Below are 21,451 nucleotides of genomic sequence, written 5' to 3'. Positions count from 1 at the left end.
ATGAAGGGGGAAACTATAGACTAAAAGAGACTTAAGAGGCAAATCAATCAATCATACTGTATGGACTTTATTATAAGACATACTGGAAATTTTGAGTATTGTAGATATTTGATGATACTAAGGAATTATTGTTGAAAAAATTTTAAGCTAGCAAACAAAATAACACATGATAATGGTGTTATTATTTTGGAAAAGTCCTTATCTTTCAGAGATTCATATTAAAATATTTACAGATAAAAGAATATGATGTCTAGAATTTATTTCAGGATAATCTGAAGGGGAGGGAGGTTGTAGGTGAGGATATGCATGAAACAGTATTGGCCATGAGTAAATAGTTCATGCAGTTAGGAAATGGGTATGTGTAGGTTCCTTATACGGTTCCTTCTACTTTGGTATAGGTTTGAATTTTTCTATGATAAAAAGTTACCAAAAAAGCAAAGGTGAAATAAAGAGATCTTTAGAAAACCAAATATATGCATATATTGAGACTAAGAGAAATTAGACTCTGGACCAAAAAATCCTACGGATAGTCTAAACTAAACATAATTTTTTCCCTTCTCTTTCATATTATCTCTGTTTGATTTGTTTGAATGTGGAGTCTCTATGATGAAGTGTCTTTGATTTGTTGCAGGCAGATGTGTGTATATTTGTAATTTAATGATAAGGGGAATGGACATCCATAACTAGGGAGTGAGGAAGCTTGATCAATGTGACCAGGGCTAATGAACATTTGGTAAAGCAGTAACTCTGCATTTGAATTGGAAGTATGTTGTATTTTATCTAAAATAAAACAAAAAGTGTCAACTGCTCTACCCTTTGAAAAGGCCAAAATGAGGCCAATATGAGCCATATGGTTTTAAAAATGACTGAATGTAAACTGGATTCGGTGCCACTTAATTTAACTCTTCTTTCACCAGAGTGATACCAATTGGTGGAAAGGCACCTCCAAAGGCAGGACGGGACTAATCCCAAGCAACTATGGTAAGTATGGCAGCGGTGGCTTTACTTGGGCTGTACTTTGTGTATTTCAGTTATCTGGTTCCTGAGGCCTTTCTGCTTCCTGCTGTGGCTGAGAAATCAATGGAGTCATTGCCAGCCTAGGGCATTTTCTATTCTGAGCCTCTTAATAGAGTGGTCATGGATGCTGGATGTACTTGAACTTGACTCCTTGGCTTAAGAAAATGCATTGTAACATTCTTGAAAGAACCTAAGGTTTCCAGGGAAATGCTTATGGGGTTTTTTTGGGTTTTTTTTTGTTTTTTGTGTTACATGGGCCTCTCACTGTTGTGGCCTCTCCGGTTGCGGAGCACAGGCTCAGGACGCGCAGGCTCAGCGGCCATGGCTCGCAGGCCCAGCCGCTCCGCGGCATGTGGGATCTTCCCGGACCGGGGCACGAACCCGTGTCCCCTGCATCGGCAGGCGGACTCTCAACCGCTGCGCCACCTGGGAAGCCCTTATGGTTTTACTTTATTCAACGCTTAGAACATTTTTCTTTTCTTTCTTTTTTGTTTTTTTTAGACTAGCCCTTTCTTTTGTGATGAAGTAAACCATGCCTTGTTATGTTAATTAATGTTTGGGGCAGTGATGTTCATTAAGTGAATATTAGGGCAGTTTGAGGAGCTTGAGCAGTGAGACGTGGGCCCTGCCTTGAAGCCACTTCTAGTTGGAAGGGGGACAAAGCAGACTTTCGTAGAAATCACCAGAGTAAAGTGAAAAGCTCACAGGATTGATAAACAAGGGTCCTGGGTTTTAATCCTTCTTCCACTTCTAACAACAAGGGACCTTAGTTTGGGCACTTAACTGCTGCCCCTGGGACCGTTTCTCCATCTGTATAATGAGAGGGTTTGATTTAAATCACTTCTAGGGTTCCTTTGGACTTTAGCATTAAATACATCTTAGACCAATAGGGCTGACATCAGGTACCAGTTCCAAACACTGGAAGGGGACTTAGAAATTTCAAGGAAGGCAATTCAAAGCTCCTAGGGGAGGGGAGGGGAGGAGGTGGAGGAGAGGAGAGGAAGGGGTGGGGGAGGGAAATGAGTGAGACCTGGGGCTCAACACATGGGCCCCACTCACCTGGTCTAAGGGCATACCATTCTGGATTTTAAAAGCCTTTAAGCATTTCTGCACTCCTCTAACCTTTGAAATCCCAAATAAACAACTTCTCCAGCTGGTTATAGACTGAGGGTGCAAAATGTTTCTCAGTTGCTAGATCCCTGGTAGCCAAGGGAGTATCTAGTTACAGCCCTTTGTGGTGGGAGGGGTGGGTCTGAAGTCTCATTTGAACAACAGTCTTCATGTGGTCACTCCTACTGATTCTAGGACAGCAGTGAATACACCTTCCTTAGGGGCAGGTAGGTATGCTGATTGCCCGTTCTGAATATAGAAAGCAAAATATTTCTCCTTTACCTCACCCTTCATGTCCACACACACAAGGGAAACAATTATTTTCAGCCATCTTCAAAGCAGGGTGTTTTTATAGAATGTAAAAAGGAACCTCAAATGCTTTCTTTTGCAGTTTCCTGACTAAATTTGTTGGTGAAATATTTGAGCAAACTGGTAGGCACACCTTGGATCTGTTTGTTTCTATTTATACTTCCAGTTAATTGCTATGTTTGTTTCTGTTTATACTCCCAGTTAATTGCTGTGTTATTGTCTTAGCTTGGTTTCTTTTGACACATAATTCAGCTTCTTTCAAAGCACAAAACATCACTTGATTTTCTGCCATTTTTTAAAACTCACATTAAGTAAGGGAAGCTGTATGGTGGAAGGTCCTGGCACTTCTGAAGCTGGGACACTGAATTGGCTTCAGGGAATCCTTTGGGTGGCCCTCTCAACATTGATTTGCACCTTTTTTTTCGATCTAGTGGCTGAGCAGGCAGAATCCATTGACAATCCATTGCACGAAGCTGCAAAAAGAGGTAGGTCTGATTCTTTTTGATTGAGATAAACAGTACAGTAAAACACAGACATATTAATTATGTAGTTTGATGACTTTTAACAAATGCATATACCTGTGTAACCAACACCCAGATCAAGATCCAGAACATTTCTGTCATCCCAGAAAGTTCCCTTCCCAGTTAAATCCTTGCCTCCCCCAGAGGCAATCTCTGTTCTGGCCTTCTTTCACTCTATAGAAATGTGTGATTTTAATTTTTTAAAAGTCAGTCAACAAATAACTTTTGAGTCTTAACCTGCCCTGTGCTTAGTTGCAAGTGGAAAGTCATGCTCTGTGACTCACAGAGCTCAAAGTCTGGCGGGGGAGAGATGTGTGTAGCAGATCATTACAAGATGGTGTGATAAGTATAGCGGTTGAAGTGTGTTTCAGTTAAACAGGGTATAGAGGCCAGAATGAGTAGCAGGAGGGCAGAGGGTGGGGGCTTCTCAGGGGTCCAGCATCTGGGAGAGTGTTGGTATATTGCAAGTATGAATGGTGAGGATGGAGTTGGGGAGGAAGGGAGCACCAGGGATGGGGCTTGTACTTGGGGCTTTGTCCCGTAGATCAGTGGTTCTCCATAGAGGGTAATTCCTCTCTGCAAACCCTGGGACATTTGGCAGTATCTGGAGGCATTTTGACTGTCATAACTGGGGGGATGCTGGCACCTTTTGCGCAGAGGCTGGGGATGTCGCTAAACGTCGTGTAGTACAGCCCCCATAACAAAGAATCCTCCAGCACCAGATGTCAATAGGGCCGCTGTTGAGAAACCCTGCTGTAGATCATGGGGAATTTTTTGTAAGCCCACAGTAAGCTCTCTTTCATTTAATTGTAGATATTTCTGAAATCTGAATGTGCAAAAGGAAATTATTGGTTTAGGATTGTGCATAAGTAGAACTACTAAATTGACATTTAAAAAATTCTTTGTAAACTAGATATTTAGGGCATTAGCCAGAGGATTTTAAATGAATAGTTATACTTTAACATATAAGAGAAGCAGCTTTGAGTAGGTTATTTAGTTTTTCTTTTCTTGTAGGAACTGAAAATGTGTTTTAAATATGAATATAAGTGGTGTCTGCTTGTTCTTAGGTTTGACATTTTTTCCTAAAGTTCCAGGATTTCACAAAGGAAAAAAACCGGTTTTTTACACAGTAAAAATACCTTAAATGGACCCATTTAGGCAACTCTTCCCATTAACCTACCATTAAAAATTGATGTTAGTGCTTTCCATTAATAAACTGGAAGTCAAAATGTACCATAGAGAATGTGTTATGGGGCAAGTTTTAATTTCAGACTTTCTGATTAATCTTTTGCAAATGCAAATTTATACAGGATGAAATTGATTTAAAAGCAAAACGAAAAAAACTAAAAACCTTTTTCGTGTGTTTTTATAAATGTAAAATGTTTTCAGGCAACTTGAGTTGGTTGAGAGAGTGTTTGGACAACCGAGTAGGTGTTAATGGCTTGGACAAAGCTGGAAGCACCGCCCTGTACTGGGCTTGCCACGGGGGTCACAAAGGTATTACATTTTGTTTGTTATCATAAATATCAGTGCTACTGAAAATGTGCTTCATCTAGGGGAGCCAGAGTTACACAAATGAAAAAAAAATTGGTTATTCTTTTTAAATTTTTCAGAACGTTAGCCAAAAGCCCAGTCCCTGGAAGCTCTGTAAAACAGTAGGTAGAATGTGATTGGTCAGCCTCACTACACAGACCTTTTCACTTGAAAGAATGGAAGCTTCCTTTCCTCTCTCAGACTTGCAAAGGTTACAGGAAAACAACAGTAATATAAAAACAAACCCCACTGTCTAATCTCACAGAAGAAAGGACCAGAATTGATTCCTCTGACTTAGTTTTTCCCAGGAAGCTTTTATGATTTACATTCTAAGTTTAAGATTTAGGAAAGAGACAGCATTTGTTTGAGTTAGTGATTCAGTTGATAACTTCCTCTGTTATAATTAATAATAATGACAAATGGAATTTCTAGATGTATTTCAGCCTGGCCGAGAACCTACCACACCCACTCTCTTTCTCCCCCTCTCTACAACACACAGAAAATCATCCCAACGGTAATGAGAAACAAAGAATCCAACAAATTAAATAGCATGGCCAAAGGAAAATTTAAACACAAATTAGTGGTATGAATATTAAGTGCCCCAGCAAATGTAAAAATATTCCTATCATAGATGTCATGTGAAAATACAAAAGCCAAAATATTTGAAAAAAATTTTCCCTAAGTAATTCTACCTTTTATAGTCTTAGGTCTTCTATTTACATAAATGTTGAAAACTTTGTTAAAACGATTTTCTTGGTGATTCTTCTAAAAAGAATCCTCTCTTTTAAAATTATTATGCCGAGTCTTGTCAGACTTTTAGTCTTATTCTTTAAAAAGATCTTTTCTATTTGAATTTCAGATATAGTGGAAATGCTATTTACTCAACCAAACATTGAACTGAACCAACAGGTGAGATTGCTTATGCAGAAGTCATTTAACCCACCTACCTTGCTCTCCTGGTACAGCTTATGTGTGTATAAAATCCTATCTTGGTGTCTTGGAACTCACCTTTTCCCATTTATTATTTTTCATAAAACTTTTAATCAAAATACAACAAGCACATAGTTAAAAAATTATTATTATATTAAAGTCCAAATTGCATAAAGCCCCAAATTCCTGCCATACTCCTCCTCGTATATCACTTTCAGCTTTTAGTGCTTTCCTCTTACCTTCATGTTACTAAGGAATATGCTTGTGGAGCTGTCTCATAATTCATCATCTTCATAAAGTATTTTGGCATCCTATCTGGTAGGTGAAGGTTTACACTTGTCAACCACCCAGCTGTCATCTTCCAGCACCCAGCGCCCAATATTTCCTCCTTCGGTCCTCCTAATGTATCATACGTAGCATAGTTTTTGGTTATATTACTATATAATGCTTATGGTAGTATGGCTATTTAAATATCATTCACTGCTTGTGTAACTTTTTTGTTTCTGTATTTATTGACTTTTATTTAGTGCTTTTTTTTTTTTTTTGTATTTCACAAAGATCTCTACACTGTTTTATACTCTTGATATACTTTTCTAAATTGTATAAGATAATTGCTTTCTTTTTTTCTTCCTGGAATCATACTGAAGCCTTCCATCTTCATTCTCTAATCGGAGCAACTTGGTCTCTACTGCCCTTTGCTGTCTTCCTGGGAAACGCTTCACCTCTCTCCTGTGTTGTGTCCTCACTTTTCTGGATCCTCTGTCTTCCATTTGTTGAAGAATACCTTCAAGTAAATTCCTGAGAAAGGGGAGCTTGGGCTTGATTATTTGGCTGATAGAATTCTGGGTTGAAAATGACTTCCCTCAGAATTTTGCAGGCATGGCTCCATGGTATTCTGGTTTCCAGGGTCGCTTTTGAGAGGTTTGATGCCTTTTTGAGTCCCATTCTTTGTGTGTTAACTGCTTTTTCCCTTTTTTATTTGGCCGTGCCACGAGGCTTGTAGGATCTTAGTTCCCTGACCAGGGATTGAACCCGGGCCCCTGGGCCCTCAGCAGTGAAAGTGCAGAGTCCTAACCACTGGGCGGCCAGGAAATTCCCTGCTTTTTCTCTTGATTAGAATTTTACTCTATCCGTGGTATTCCAAACTTTCACAATGATGTGCTTTTAGAATAGGTCTTTTCCTGAAAATGGTAGTGAACTCTTTCAGCCTGGAAAAATATCTTGCATTATTTCTTATATATTTTTATCGACTGTTTCCTTTGTTCTTTGGTTCTGGAATGCCCATTAGTAGCTATGTTGGACCTCTCAGACTGAGCCTCTAATTTTCTTAGTTTTCCTCAGAGGTTTTCTCATCTTTATGTTTTATTTTGGTCACCTTTTTAATTCCCCAGAGCACTGTATTAGATCTCTGTTGCTGTGTAAGAAATTGCCACATATTTAGCAGCTTAAAAGTATACCCATTTACCTTATGCTTTCTGTAGGTGAGAATTCTGGGTGGCATAGCTGAGTTTTCTGCTCAGGGTCTCACAGGTTGGAATCAAGGTATTGGCTGGAGTGGGGTTCTCATCTGAAGCTCGAGTCCTAGTCCAAATTCATTCATGTTGCTGGGAGAATTGTTTCTTGCACCTATGGTACTGAGGCCCTCAACTTTTAGAGACCACCCCTCCTGATGGACAGTTCATGACATGGCTGTTTGCTTTCTTCCTCAAGGCCAGCAGGAGATTGTGTTGTTGGTGCTATGCCTTTCCTTATAAGGGCCCACCTGACTAGGTCAGGTCCACCCAGGGTAATATCTGTTGATGAACTTAATGTCAACTAACTAGAAAATATGGGCGTAATATCCTGTTATATTCACTGGTCTCACCCACACTCAAGGGGAGGAAATTATACAGGGAGGTGTATCCCAGGGGGCAGGGAGCTTGAGGGCTGTCTTAGAATTCTTTCTACCACAAGCTCCTCCTTTTACTCTTATTTTTACTTTTACATAGCATCTTGTTCTCATTTCCTAACATAATGTCATATTATATCTTTGATATATTAATTATATACATATTTTAAAACATTTTCTGCTATTCACTACACTGTGTCTTTTTCCTCTGAGATCCATTAGCTTTGTTTTGATCTTTCTTCAGATATTGGAGGCTGTCCTCAAATATATAGTGCCTTTGTCTGTCCATTCATGTTTGAGTGTGACTGAAAGCTCTGTGTGCTTGTGGGGCTTATTGACTGGTGGTTTTCTCCGTAGGGTGAAGTGGTGAGGTCCTGGATGTTCTGCTGGCTTATACCCAGATGCCAGTTAAAATATTCCCTTCCTCCCCCACATTGGGACTGTTCAGCTCTCCCAGAGAAGTATTCTCCAGCCTCCTCCCTGGGCGTAGATGCTAGACTGTACACACTGGGGCACTGGGGTAGGTAAAGGCAGCTGGGAGAGGGGTCTTACTGCTCAGTTTGTAGGTTTTTCAGCTAGCCCCCTGCTTTTAGTTCCTAAACTAATTGCCACCTTCTCTTGTGCCTGCAAGTTCCATGAGCTTGGAAGCTATCTGGTTAATTTCTCAACAGGGTAATTCTACCATCTGTACTGGGTCATCTGGCAGCAGGGAGAAAGGAAGGTGATCTGGGGTTCTGGGGTTCTAATTACTCCTGAGCAACACTTTCACCCAGTACTCTTGGTTTCACTCCCATGCCTCATTCCTGCTCCCGTGTCTCCAGGCATCTCCAGTTCCTAATTCATGCTGGTTTCTGCAGAGACAAATCTGCTTGTTTCCTCCTGGCCGCTCCCTCTGCAGGCGTCTGCACTTCCACTTGTGCTCTGCTGAGTCAGTTTCTCCCCTTCCATCCCGTTCCCTTTCCCCAAATGACTCACCTCTCATCTCTTGAGTCTCCTTTCCCTCTTTGGAATTTTATATGATTTTATAACTTGGTTCTCATTTTAGATTTACTTAGGTTAGAGGAAACCTAAATTCATGCGCGTTTTCAATCCACACTCTCTTTTTAAAATGCTGCTTTCTCTTGTTATATCACCATAGAACAAGTTGGGAGACACAGCTTTGCATGCTGCTGCCTGGAAGGGTTATGCAGATATTGTCCAGTTGCTTCTGGCAAAAGGTAAAGTGTGCTTATTTTATTCGGTCTTTGCTTACCCTGAAAAATAGGCTACATCCACTTATACTACTTGAAATAGTAGGGAAAATAATAGGCTTCTTATTTTAAAACTGGAATTTTGATCTCTACTCTGCCTGCATCACAGAGTTGTTATGATAAGATAAAATTGATGTGATTTGTGTAAGTTTTTAATTTTAACTCAAAAGCTTGGTAAGCTTTAAAATCACATATATTACCCTTAGTAAGAATTTATTGTACATTTCTGCAGGATTAAAGGGCCTCAGAAGGAAGGGATGTGTGTGTGTGTATGTGTGCATGCGCGCATACAGAGGCGATCTCTCTAAGAAAGCTGTATGGGTAAAGTTGCTGAGGCCCCTGTTCTCACAGGAAAGCTTGATAGATAAGAGAGAATGCTGTGGCTGCGATGTCCTGCTTTGAGCTGAGCAGATGCTAGATGTACAGAAAATAAGAAGATACGTTGATTCCCTGTTTTTACACAAGTCAGAAGCAACAGTGAAATTATGGACTCACCATCCATTCATCTATTTGTCCCACAAATATTAGTTAACCCTTACAGAAGGCCAGGGGTATCACCCCGTACTGCACCCTGGTCCAGAAGGCTGTAATATAGGACGCTTGAATCCGCAACCTACATGTCACATGGATGCAGTATCATTAGGGATCCTTGGAGCAATGTTGTGGGTTATATGAGAGGAAATGTTTTTGATTTAAAGGATGTTGATGATGTAAACTCCAGGTGCAAAAGATCAGACACCTTGAGGACCACTGTAGTGCCCCCCAAAGGTACGCCCACATCTGCACTGTCTGCTATGGCAGCCGCTAACCACACGTGCTACTGAGCCCTTGAGATGAGGCTAGTCTGAATTGAGATGTGCTGTAAGTGTAAAATGAATACCAGATTTTGAAGTCTTAGTAGAAACAAAAAGAGTGAAGTATCACAATAATTTTTATATTGGTTACATGATGAAGTGATAACACTTTGGATATACTGGGTTAAATGAAATATATTATTAAGATGAATTTCACATTTTGAAAACGTAGCCACTAGAAAAATTTAAATTACATCTATGGCTCACATAACTTACTGCTGGGCAGCGCTGGTTGAGAGGGACACAGGAAATGGTTGAGTTTCTTCTCTAGCATCCTGTCTCTGAACATTTCCCGTCCTGACAGAAATCATGTATGTGAGTTCTCAAGTGTAAAGTAAGGTATGATTAGTCACAGAACTATGAACCTGCAGGATTTTTGACCTGTAGTACAGCAAGAGCATGAGGTTTTCCCTATAACCCCAGCTATGGATATCTACATCTGTTCATGAGAGATTTTCACACACGGTCACCGTATTCCTAATTAAACATGCTATTTTTTTCTTGACAGTATTTTTGTGCCTTTGAGTTTTAGGACATTTATATTTTGTTTACTGAAGAGGATGTGGTTGTAGAGAAAATGGCACTCTCAAACACTGGCAGAAAGTGTAAATTGGTAAGCCTTCTTGGCAGGCAGTCTAACAGTAGCTAGCAGAATGAAAACATACATATCCTTACATTTCAGCACCACTACTAGGAAACCGTCCTTCAGAAATGCATATAAACAAAGATGTTGTTCAAGGAGGTTCACGGCAGCATTGTTTGTGATAATGAAAATTAGGAACAGCCTAAACACCCCTCAATAGAGGAGTGGTTAAATAAATTTTGGAATACCCACAAAATGGAATAATTATAAATATTTAAATAGATTGGGTTATAAGTATGTGTACTACTAAGGAATGAATACGATGATATATTATTAAGTTAAAAAAAATCAAAACTAGTGGTTACCAGGGAGGAGAGGGAGGGAAAGGGGTAAGATAGGGGTAGGGGATTAAGAGGTACAAACTACTATGTATAAAATAAACAAGCTACAAGGATACATGGTACAACACAGGGAATATAGCCAATATTTTGTGACAATTATAAATGAAATATAACCTTTAAAAATTGTGAACCCCTATGTTATATACCTGAAACTTATAGATATTGTACATCAACTTAAAAAAAGGGAAAATATCATTGGCCAAAAAAAAAATCAAATTACAGACTAATACGTGGATTATGATTTTGTGTATATGTCCACATATGTCTGTGAATGCATTCTTGCACATAAGGGAGATGGGAACTGATGCCCACTTGTTGGGAATGGTCACCTCTGGGCAAGGTAGAAGATGGGGAAGGAAGGGGTTAGTTGAAGGCTGAAATGAGACATAAGCTTTTGTTCAGCATGCATCTGTATTTTTGAATCTTTGACAATGAGAAAGATTTGTGAATTCTGATGTAATTTATCACATAAGAAAGACAAGGAAAAAAGGGAGTAGAAGATGAGCTGCGGTAACAATGGATTGCCTCTAGATTTTAGTGTTACTAATTCTGCTAATAAGCATGAGAGTATACTTAAGATAAATATTAATCTCCTCAAGCTCAACTTACATGGTCTTTTCTAAAGACCTTCTTGAAAAGAAGAGGCAAAGGGTGTATTGAATGTAATCTCCAAAAACTCATGCCAAGGCACGTTGAGTCTAACTGATTTACTGTCCACAGGGACAGTAAACTCCTCACTGAAAAGTTCACATGCAATTCTATAGGGACTCGAAAGGAAGGCTATATTTTAATTGTGTATAATTATTACAGGTGCAGCAATAAGCTCCCTGATTAAAGCTGCCAAATATGCTATTACTGTTTTGACAAAGTTTTACTGTTTGGAAAGAGCCTACTTCGGGGCCAGAATGGTTCTCTAGTTAGTTCTGCCAAAAGTGATTAGTTTTGATGGAAGGAGGATTGGCTGCTATATAATTAACACTACTGTTTGTTATATAAGAAAGTTGTTAAGAGAGTAAATCCTAAGAGTTCTCATTACAAGGAAAAAAAAATTTTATATTCTTTTAATTTTCTATCTATATGGGATGATGGATGTTTACTAAACTTACTGTGATAATCATTTTGTGATGTTCGTAAGTCAAATCATTATGCTGTACACCTTAAACTTATACAGTGTTGTGTGTCAATTATATCTCAATATAACTGGAAAAAAGAAAAGAAAAAAGAAACTAAAAAAAAAAAAAAAAAGGATTGGCTGCTACTATAGAGTCTTCAAAACACCTAATTTACTTTCTTGTGTTGGGGAAGGTGCTAGAACAGACTTAAGAAACAATGAAAAGAAGCTGGCCCTGGACATGGCTACTAATGCTGCCTGTGCATCTCTCCTGAAAAAGAAACAGGGAACAGGTACTTGATTTTAATCCTTCCTCCTGATGCCATCATGACTAAGAGTTATCGATTTAATATTAGGGAAAATTTTTTCTTGGTAAATTCTTCAGGTGATTCGAAAGTTAGATTTTATATCCTTGGTCTGAATCAGAGCTTCAACTTCAACATGGAACAAACAAATTTATGCAAACAAATTTGAAGAGACATCGATTTTTTTTCCTATGACTAGTATGTTTCTTTTATTCCTTGCACTCAAGTTCTAATTACTTTGCTTTCCATTACAGTCCTTATCAGAGAACCATTGTTTCCATATTCTCATTTCAGACTTGTTTTTATGAGTGGTTATTGCTAAATATTTTTTTCATTATGCATTCAAGAGCTTTATGATTATATTTTGTTTCTATTTTAAATGAGGGTATCAAAATTATTTGTAATCAGAATTATTCTAGACTTTGTAAATGTATCGGTATCTCTTCACAGTTCTATGCGTGGTTTTTTAAAGATAAGAGTGTATATTCTTTTTTTTTAAAATTAATTTATTTTTGGCTGTGTTGGGTCTTTGTTGCTGCATACAAGCTTTCTCTAGTTGCGGCGAGTGGGGGCTGCTCTTCGTTGCGGTGCGCGGGCTTCTCATTGCGGTGGCTTCTCTTGTTGTGGAGCACGGGCTCTAGACGCGTGGGCTTCAGTAGTTGTGGCACGCAGGCTCAGTAGTTGGTGGCTCGCGGGCTCTAGAGCGCAGGCTCAGAAGTTGTGGCACACGGGCTTAGTCGCTCCGCGGCGTGTGAGATCTTCCCGGACCGGGGATCAAACCCGTGTCCCCTGCATTGGCAGGTGGATTCTTAACCACTGCGCCACCAGGGAAGTCTGAAGATAGAGTGTATATTCTTAAAGATAATATCTATTGATGTGGGAGAAGAGGTTTGAAAAGTTCACATGCAATTCTATAAAAATGAAGAGTTTGTGTGGTGGTTTTGAAAAGGCGTTAAAGCAAAGAAGAGGTGTTAAACACATTTGCACTGTTCATGATTACTCTTCAGAGATTGGCTGTTGATTTGACTTCTCAGTATATAGCCTGCTGAATGTGCTCCCCTAGATTCATTCTAATATGGTGATTCCAGAAAGGAGTACAGGAGTGGGAGGGTGTGAACTCTTCTTCCCATCCACCTCTCCTCTGTCCCTCTTTCATTTATCATCAGCCTCCTGGCCCATGAGAAACCCAGAGAGAGAGAAAAAAAGAAAGGTGGAAGATGCTTGGTTGGAGGGAGCATTTGGTCTCTTTTTTCTCACTTCTCAAGCCTTATTCTACTTAATTATCTTATGTTTGGCACTTTAATTCCACTTTGAAGTATAAGCCTGTAATGGATACATTTTTACTGCCGTTTTCTAGAAAGGAACTAGTATAATGGAGATTCACCTTTTGCAAGTCTTTGCATTGCTACTCATCATTCTGGACTTTTTTAGTATTGCTTTAGAGCCTGAAGTTTAGACTGATCCATGTTGGTGGAGAATCACCAAGACAACTTTTTAGAAATTTCCATTATAGAGGCTAAGTTCATGTGTTTTCATTTTATCCTTAGGGTATTATCATTTTCAGAGTTCTCAAACTTGGGTAATGAGATACTCATTTCTGTTTCTATCATTTGAATCAAATTCCCATTAATGTTTGAACCCTTGGAAAACTTATTTCTCCCTCAGGTATCCCTGGATTTATGAGAAGAGTCAGTATTATGCTGTCCCATATTCCATTTCTAGAAGAAGCAGCAAAGCACATCAGTCCCCTGGTTTCCTGCTTTCGTCAATTAAAGAAAGCAAACAGCCCCCCTCTCTTCATGGCTTACCAAGGGAACTTCCCAGAATCATCTTCCTTACCTATCATCAAATTCCCATCATAGTTCTCCTCACAAATCCATTGTTCCGTTTGTCCCTTATGTCAGATAAGTGTGTGTTCCAGATTCTTATTTAACCTCAGTTCAGGTAAACTATTAAGCAGTTAGGGATTTCTTAATTATTTAAGCCATGAATGTTTGCTGGCAGAGCAGGTCTTTCTTTGAAGTAATTATTCATGCATAGATGTGTATAGGTTCTTCCAAATGAGTGAGAAAGTGTTTACCAGCTGAGCGGTGCTCCCTAGCTACGTTTTGACTGAGAAGCCGTATTTGCAGCCATGTGGGAGAAACACTTTTACTTGAGGTGGACCTCTCACGCCCTGCTGCCTTGGTTGGGTCAGGAAGAAGGACTATGACCTAATTTCCTTTCTCTGCCACTGACTTCCTGCTGCTATATGGGTACCTCCAAAACATCCTGACTGAGGAGTAAGATTTCTTATGAGCTAAAGGTTATCAGAGTCTCATGCACACTATGAGTTTGACGGTGATAGACAATGAAAATATTACACCTGCTCAGACCCCAGAGAGCTACACCCAGAAGCCTCCACATGAACAACTGGAGCTGGAAGAGGCAGGTGGCAAACTTTTCTCTTTCTCCTCATTTTTCTGTAGTCTGTGTAGAAAAGGGCAGGGACGTTGGTGTTCCGTTTCTCTGTTTGCTCCAAGTTTCTTTAGTTTACCTTCCTAAATTTGTGCTGTAATGAGGTAATCTTGGGGCCTGGTACACAGAGCCAAGAAATGAATTTTCGTATTTCATTTTTCATGTTACCTTTTTCTCTGTTTTTTTTCTTCATTCGCCCAATTATCCAGTTTAAAAAATTTTAATTTGTATTTTGATCCTAGTTGGAATGAGTTTGAATATTTGACCATATAGCAAATTGCCAGCATGAACTCTAAACCAGAAAAGGTATATTCTGATATCGTTGTCCACTTTTAAAAGCACATCTTGAATTTCTTATAGGGACAAAATAATTTACATGTTACAGTTACCATGAAGGGTAACTTTAGGATATAGGGTGGGGTCAAGCCATACTTGAGGATTGAACCTTTAAGTTCTTTTTCCAATTTTTAAAAACTAGGGTATAATTTACATTAAGTACATAAATCTTAAGTGTATATCTTAATGATTTTTTTTTTACTGTGCTTACACTTTTTAAAAAATTCATTAACCTGATTTAATCCACACTGAAATTAACCTTTTTTTTTTTTTTTTTTTTCCCGGCGGTGCCACACAGCATGCAGGATCTTAGTTCCCCAGCCAGGGATTGAACCTGGGCCCCCTGCAGTGGAAGTGCAGAGTCCTAACCACTGGACCACCAGGGGATTCCCACTGTGCCTAAACTTATTAACCATAACCCAGATGATAGAGGACACTTCCCACACAACAGAAGCCTCCCTCAGAATCCTCTGCTCCTCTCACCATAGATTAGTTTTGCCTGTTTTCAAACTTGATATAAATGGAATCAAACAGTATGTGCTTTTTGGTGTCTAACTTCTTTCACGTAACACGTCTATGAGATTTATACGTTATTGTGTTTATCCCTCCACCATTTGTTTATTTTTTTGTTTGTCTATCTAAGTTCTGGTGCTTTGGAACATGTAAAATCCAGGGCAGTGAGATTGAGAAAAAAATGGAAGTGAGGTAGGGGAGGCTGGGAGGCACTACTAGGGGATACATTACCATGATAGTCATGCCCCAAGACGGGCTATGAAGATACAGCTCATTATCAGCACTTGGCCATATGAGAAGTTTCCAGAGAAACTGTGCCTCAGAGCAGTCCACGGAAGGAAGGACGGAGAAGTTTATTTGCCTGGCTCTCACTTTCTATTTGGTCAGAATTTGCACCGTGGCAAGTCATCTTTCTCTTGCTTAAAGCAAAGTACCAAAGTAACCACTGAAGGACAAAGAATATCTCCAATATCGAAAAACACAAGATTGTAGTAGCAAAGTAGAAAGGGGAAGAGCTTTGCTATTTGTCTTTTTGTCTTTAGCTTAAAAGGCTTTTACCAAGTTCATGGCCAGTCCTGAAGTTTGTGGGTGTGTATGGAATAGAACAAAATACTTTCCTCCCAGGTCTCCAGAACTCCTCTTAAGGAGAATGGAGAAGAGTACAGTCAACCTGGAGACTTCTAATAGTTTGGAAGCTTGTGTGAAGTCGTTGAAACCCACCTCTGTTCTGCGTAAAGCCACTTGTTCCTTTACCTTTCTTTCTCTCTCTTGTATAAGATAAATCGGTTTCTATATCCCTGCCCTCTCCCCTGCCCCTTCCTTTTTTTTTCAATAATCATTTTTCTAAACCTATAAAGACTTTAAAAAAACTACAGTATCATCAAACATCTTGTGATGGTCTAAATTTACCATTTTCTCTTACATGTTTGTTTATTCTTTGCTTATTTATGTTTTTTTAAGTAGGGTCCAAACTGATAGCTATGTCTCTTGTTTCTTTGTTTTTCAATTCATGTTTCCTTTCCCTCTCCTTTTCCTCTTTGTTTAGGCTTGCAGTTTATTTGTTAAAGAAACTGGGCCAATTTCCCTGAATTTCCCAGTGTAGACATTGAATGCATGCATTCCCATGCATGGGATGTTATTTGTCATGTTCCTCTGTCCTCTGTATTTTTGTCAATTGGTGTTACATCTAGAGGTTTGATTAGATTTGGATTCTATCTATCATCTATCTATCTAGCTAGCTAGCTAGCTAGCTATCTTAGGGATAGAGGGAAGAATACTTCATAAAGAAAATTGTGTTCTTCTATCAGAGGCGCATAATATCTGTTTGTCACTTGTCCTGCAATGTTAGCATCCATGGATGATCATTGTCTAGATTCATTATTTCACTAATGGTTGCAAAATGGTGATATTCTAATTTTGTCACTCCTTTCTTGGTTATTAGTTGTAACATTCTATAAAGAAAAATTTCCCCCTATCAACTGTTTGGTTACTCGAGCAATAGTTTGTATATCAGGGGCAGAATAAAGGCTTGATTTTTGCCTTTTAAGAGTTTTCAAAATAACCTGCTGGTTCCCTATTAGTTTTCGAAGGGGGCCAATGAATTCTCTTTGGTGTGTATTGAAATATTTGCTGTTTTATCCAGCATAGTTTCCTTACTGGTAGCCTATCTTTGGCTAGTGGAGGCCTCTTCTGGTTGGATCCTGAGCCCTTCTAAAATGATGCTGTCTTTGCTAGGATCCTTGTTTTATGGCGTAACAATAGGTTTCAGGTCTATCGTTTAGTTTCTTCCCCAGACTTGGAATCAGTCATATCTCCAATGAGCATGGGCTTATAGTATTTAGAGACCATGTTCTGGGTGCTATATATAACATACATTTATTGAGCTCTAACAATGTGCTTATACTTGCATTTCAGTTTTCCCCTTAAAACTATACCTCGTGTAACCTGTTGCCATAGGAATTTGACTAGACAGTTTGAATTTGACTGGACAGGTGAACAGTTAAAGATCAGATGTCTTCCTTTTGAACTCTGTTTAAGGTTGACTTAACATTTGATGGGGTTCAGCTCTTTCTATTTTAAAACTTTTATTTATTTTTCAATTCAGTTTCTTTTGCTTCTGACTATACTTTATCAATGTTTTCTAAAATGAAACTGAAGCTTTTGTGTTTTCATTCTCTTTCTTTTCCTTTACCCCCCTCCTTAGTTATCTTTCTACCCAGTGACCTTACCCTCAGGTAAGGCCACAGGTTGTCGACTGACTGAAGCCACCTGTGCACTTGTCATTGGGAGAGGAGGTTGGAAGCACAGTTGTCAGGGTGGACAGGCTTCTGGTGTGTTCCACATTGGTCATGGTACATGTGGCTGGCTGTATTTTGTTTGAGATAGACTAATGGTACCTCAGCACCACGTGCTTTACTTTTCTGCACGTCTAGGTAACATGCAGACAAATGTATTTGTCAGCCTCTGTGGCAACAGAAACTAATCAGTTAGACTGGAAAGCAAAAGTAGAAAAATATCCTTGGGGAAAATACAACCCCTAGGTCTGAGGGAAGATTACAGTGTTTTGAATTGTCAGGAGCTTTGAAAGTGAAAACAAAATCTGAGCCATTTGTAATTTCTCTGTTTTCCTTTTCCCCCATTCCTTTTAGATGCAGTCCGAACATTAAGCAATGCTGAGGACTATCTTGATGATGAAGACTCAGATTAACTCCTTTCCAGAGCTTTGAGATCTAAAACTTGTGTTGCTTTTGCCATTTCAAAACGGCAACTTGAGCTGGTTGAGAGAGTGTTTGGACAACCAAGTCGGTGTTAATGGCTTGGACAAAGCTGGAAGCACTGCCCTGTACTGGGCTTGTCATGGGGGTCACAAAGATACAGTGGAAATGCTCTTTACTCAACCAAACATTGAACTGAACCAACAGAACAAGTTGGGAGACACAGCTTTGCATGCTGCTGCCTGGAAGGGTTATGCAGATATTGTCCAGTTGCTTCTGGCAAAAGTTGCTAGAACAGACTTAAGAAACAATGAGAAGAAGCTGGCCCTGGACATGGCTACTAATGCTGCCTGTGCATCTCTCCTGAAAAAGAAACAGGGAACAGATGCAGTCCGAACATTAAGCAATGCCGAGGACTATCTTGATGATGAAGAATCAGATTAATTCCTTTCTGGAGCTTTGAGATCTAAAACTTCTGTTGCTTTTGCCATTTCAAAACCTTGTCTTTGCCAGAAGAGTGTTGGTAACTGTAAAAAAAAAAAAAAAAAAAGTCTATATGAACGTGGCAGTATTGCACTGTTTGAATAAAACATGTAAATGAATAGTTCTTACCTTCAGTTTGCCAATAAGTGACTGGATATTTTGCTGTATAAAGTACATTTTTGTTCACCAGAGTAGAAGAAGAAGAGATTATTTCTATTTATCAAGCTTAAAGGAATTTTAAGAATTTTTTTCTTTAAAAAAATCAGGATTTTTTTTTTTTTAAGTTCTTTACCTCAAGGATTGAGATATTTTGAATGGATTTTTCAAGGGGGGAATGCTTATTATAATAATAAACCGAAAGACTTAATAGAAAATCGTCAGCTATTCTGACAAAAATAAACATTTTAAGAGACTTTATTTCCTTTGTTTTGTGGTATCACTCTTTGCTGGTAAATAAATAAAGCTTTTTATATTTATATTTAGGTAAAGACTGATTTGATTTTTTAAATAACATTTTGTATTATTAGCACAGAAGAATCATAGTAGCCAAATTTTCTTTCTTTCTTTTTTTGTTTTCTGGATACAGTGTACTTTATTGACGGTACATGACAAAGTAGGGCTCCCTAAGCCCCTCCCCTTCTTTAGGGGGTCTGGGATGGAAACCGTGTGGAGGTCGGGAGATTCTCAGTGTCTTGGGGGATTGAGTTGGCATAGTAGCCAAATTTCTGTTCAGCCTTCTATACCTGCTTTGATTAAAGTGAAGACAACAGTCATTGAGGAGATACATTTCTAATAAAATATATAAACTTTAATAATTATGAGACTTTCAATTTTCTCTCCAATGTTGTCCTTAATGTGAAGAAACCCAGCAACTCATTAAAGTTTGCTTAAGGTTTAAAAGATTAAAAAATTGATTTCCTTATTATGGAAGCTGCTATAATTTTCCATAATGGAGCAGCGTTCAGTTTTTCACTTTGGTGACAATTATTTTCTCTAAACATGGCTCTACCTCGTAATGATCTGGATTCTTTTGCTAAAACATCAGTTTAACATTGCAGGGAGCCTTCTGTACTACTGAAGTGACACTTCATTTGAGATTCTAATTTTGTATCACTGCAGTGATGATATTAGAAATGACACAGCCATTGGCATTTGCCTGGATTCCAGGCCCCAGACCCAGAAGTATATTTTGCAAGAAGCCTTTGATGCTAATTTCAAAAAAACACATTGATGAAGAGAAGAAAATGTTTGAAGAAGGAAGTGGGTTAGCTCAGGAAATGAATAACTGCCTCTAGAGGAGTTTCCTCTGTCTGTGACTTTGGCTTTTCTCTCTGTGGGTGCTTTGAGAATGGATACCCTGAGAAGCCTGGTAGAGGTCTATCAAATACCCCAAATAAATTTTAGTAGAAAGACATCTGTACAAGTAGTAACAGCGAAAGATTAGCACAAAATCTGAAATTAGTAAAAAAGTATTTTATTTTCAAAACAAATGTGCAAATTTTAATTAAACATTTTAATTGCTTCATAAGCATAAACTTGAATATACGAAATTCTCATTGAAATTCTGTTCCCACAGAACCTTTTAAGGATTTGTTTTTTAAAACAGGGCTTGTGCCTTAACAAAAAGCTTTTGGAAATCTCTAACTTTTTACTCTTGTGTACTTTGGACCTGGGGTAATCAGGATAGATGCCAACTAAGCACTCAATTTTTTTTTAACATCAGTAGAGATAATACAGTTTGTAGGAATATAGATAATATTTATGAAAATACTACGTGCTTGTAGATTTATAGTGTATTTGAGGAAAAGAAGCCTCACTGTCATTACTTTTAACATTATCAAAACTAAGGGAATTCTAGAAAGTTGGCCAACTATGTATAGTTTTTTTGGCAGTGGAGGGTAAACTTAGGTATATGCACGGTTTTTTTGGTTGAAACAGCACAATGCATTTGGCTGTGGTTGAAACTCCATGGGAAAATTTACTTTGCTGCTTGTTTATTCAGTCTAGCTTATCTGAGCTTTTGCAGAGATTGTTTAATGCTGAACTCAGCAAAAAAATTCAGTTCCAGGAACTTGCCACCACTCTGACTCTGTGCAGAGGAGAGCTTTGATTATATTCTAGAAATGGCTTTGAAGGTTTTGCTGTAACCCGAGCTTTCTGACAGTCACTGTGGCCTAAACTCCTTCCCAGACGCTGCATCCTTTACATAGAAAATGCCTTTCAGCCCCTTGGGAAGTGGGAGACTTGTCCAGCTATAGGCCCAGTAACCTCACGCAATGAACAGTTTTTATCATACTTTCCCATTTTAGTTTCTTTCTGGGACTGGTGTCTTGCAAATTATTTGTTGCTAGACTGCCATGCATTACAGCTGTCAGTTTCTGTTTCTTCAGTGAGCACCCCCATTGGCTGCTTTTTAAAATAGGATTGGCTATGTTGTTACCCAAAGGGAAATGTTGAGCAAAGCAGTGGTGACCGTATTTTTTTTTTTATCTTAAAAATCAAACTGGAAATAATGCTAAAAATGAAATCTGAGATGATTTTAGGCAGAGGAAAACATAATGTTTTCATATAAACTTTCCTCATAAATGTTCTTTATTGTGTAGAATTTCTGATTTACTGATATTTTTTCTTTTGTGAATCACGTATTTTTCATCTTTTCTTTGTAAATGATGATTTCTGATAGGCTACAAGAGCCTAACATTTACATCTGACCATCAGCATTTCCCTGTTGACTTTTTTGTGTTTGTTCTCGTGAATTTTATGTTGTAAATACGTATGTAGCAGTAATACACAGATAGACATACTTTTAAAACAGGGCTTGTGCCTTAACAAAAAGCTTTTGGAAATCTCTAACTTTTTACTCTTGTGTACTTTGGACCTGGGGTAATCAGGATAGATGCCAACTAAGCACTCAATTTTTTTTTAACATCAGTAGAGATAATACAGTTTGTAGGAATATAGATAATATTTATGAAAATACTACGTGCTTGTAGATTTATAGTGTATTTGAGGAAAAGAAGCCTCACTGTCATTACTTTTAACATTATCAAAACTAAGGGAATTCTAGAAAGTTGGCCAACTATGTATAGTTTTTTTGGCAGTGGAGGGTAAACTTAGGTATATGCACGGTTTTTTT

General features: G+C 38.5%; 2 protein-coding genes and 1 non-coding gene across 4 annotated transcripts in view; 2 read left to right on the top strand and 1 right to left on the bottom strand.

Moving 5' to 3' along the window:
• The window catches only part of LOC102984490 (osteoclast-stimulating factor 1), a 46,523-nt gene extending 28,649 nt beyond the window's left edge, over positions 1 to 17,874 (top strand). For both annotated transcript variants that reach the window (XM_055087126.1, XM_024126897.3), the window contains 7 exons: positions 918 to 981; positions 2,868 to 2,921; positions 4,347 to 4,454; positions 5,350 to 5,399; positions 8,447 to 8,525; positions 11,702 to 11,800; positions 17,767 to 17,874. In XM_055087126.1, coding sequence (XP_054943101.1) covers positions 918 to 981; positions 2,868 to 2,921; positions 4,347 to 4,454; positions 5,350 to 5,399; positions 8,447 to 8,525; positions 11,702 to 11,800; positions 17,767 to 17,825 — 513 coding nt within the window. In that variant the 3' untranslated portion in view covers positions 17,826 to 17,874. The remainder of the gene's footprint in view (positions 1 to 917; positions 982 to 2,867; positions 2,922 to 4,346; positions 4,455 to 5,349; positions 5,400 to 8,446; positions 8,526 to 11,701; positions 11,801 to 17,766) is intronic.
• On the bottom strand, positions 14,919 to 14,992 carry TRNAG-UCC (transfer RNA glycine (anticodon UCC)). Its single transcript has one exon. It is a non-coding gene; the product is annotated as a tRNA-Gly (tRNA).
• On the top strand, positions 17,848 to 21,109 carry LOC112065737 (osteoclast-stimulating factor 1-like; the record flags this gene model as incomplete). Its single annotated transcript, XM_055086920.1, has 1 exon — positions 17,848 to 21,109. A coding segment is annotated over one exon (429 nt), but the record flags the coding sequence as incomplete, so codon positions are not given.
• Positions 21,110 to 21,451: the final 342 nt, after the last annotated feature.

This window comes from Physeter macrocephalus, chromosome 9 (assembly GCF_002837175.3).
Source record: "Physeter macrocephalus isolate SW-GA chromosome 9, ASM283717v5, whole genome shotgun sequence".
Classification (NCBI taxonomy): domain Eukaryota; kingdom Metazoa; phylum Chordata; class Mammalia; order Artiodactyla; family Physeteridae; genus Physeter; species Physeter macrocephalus.
Note: the sequence above shows the minus strand (reverse complement) of the source record. Positions and strands in the feature narration are given on the sequence as shown.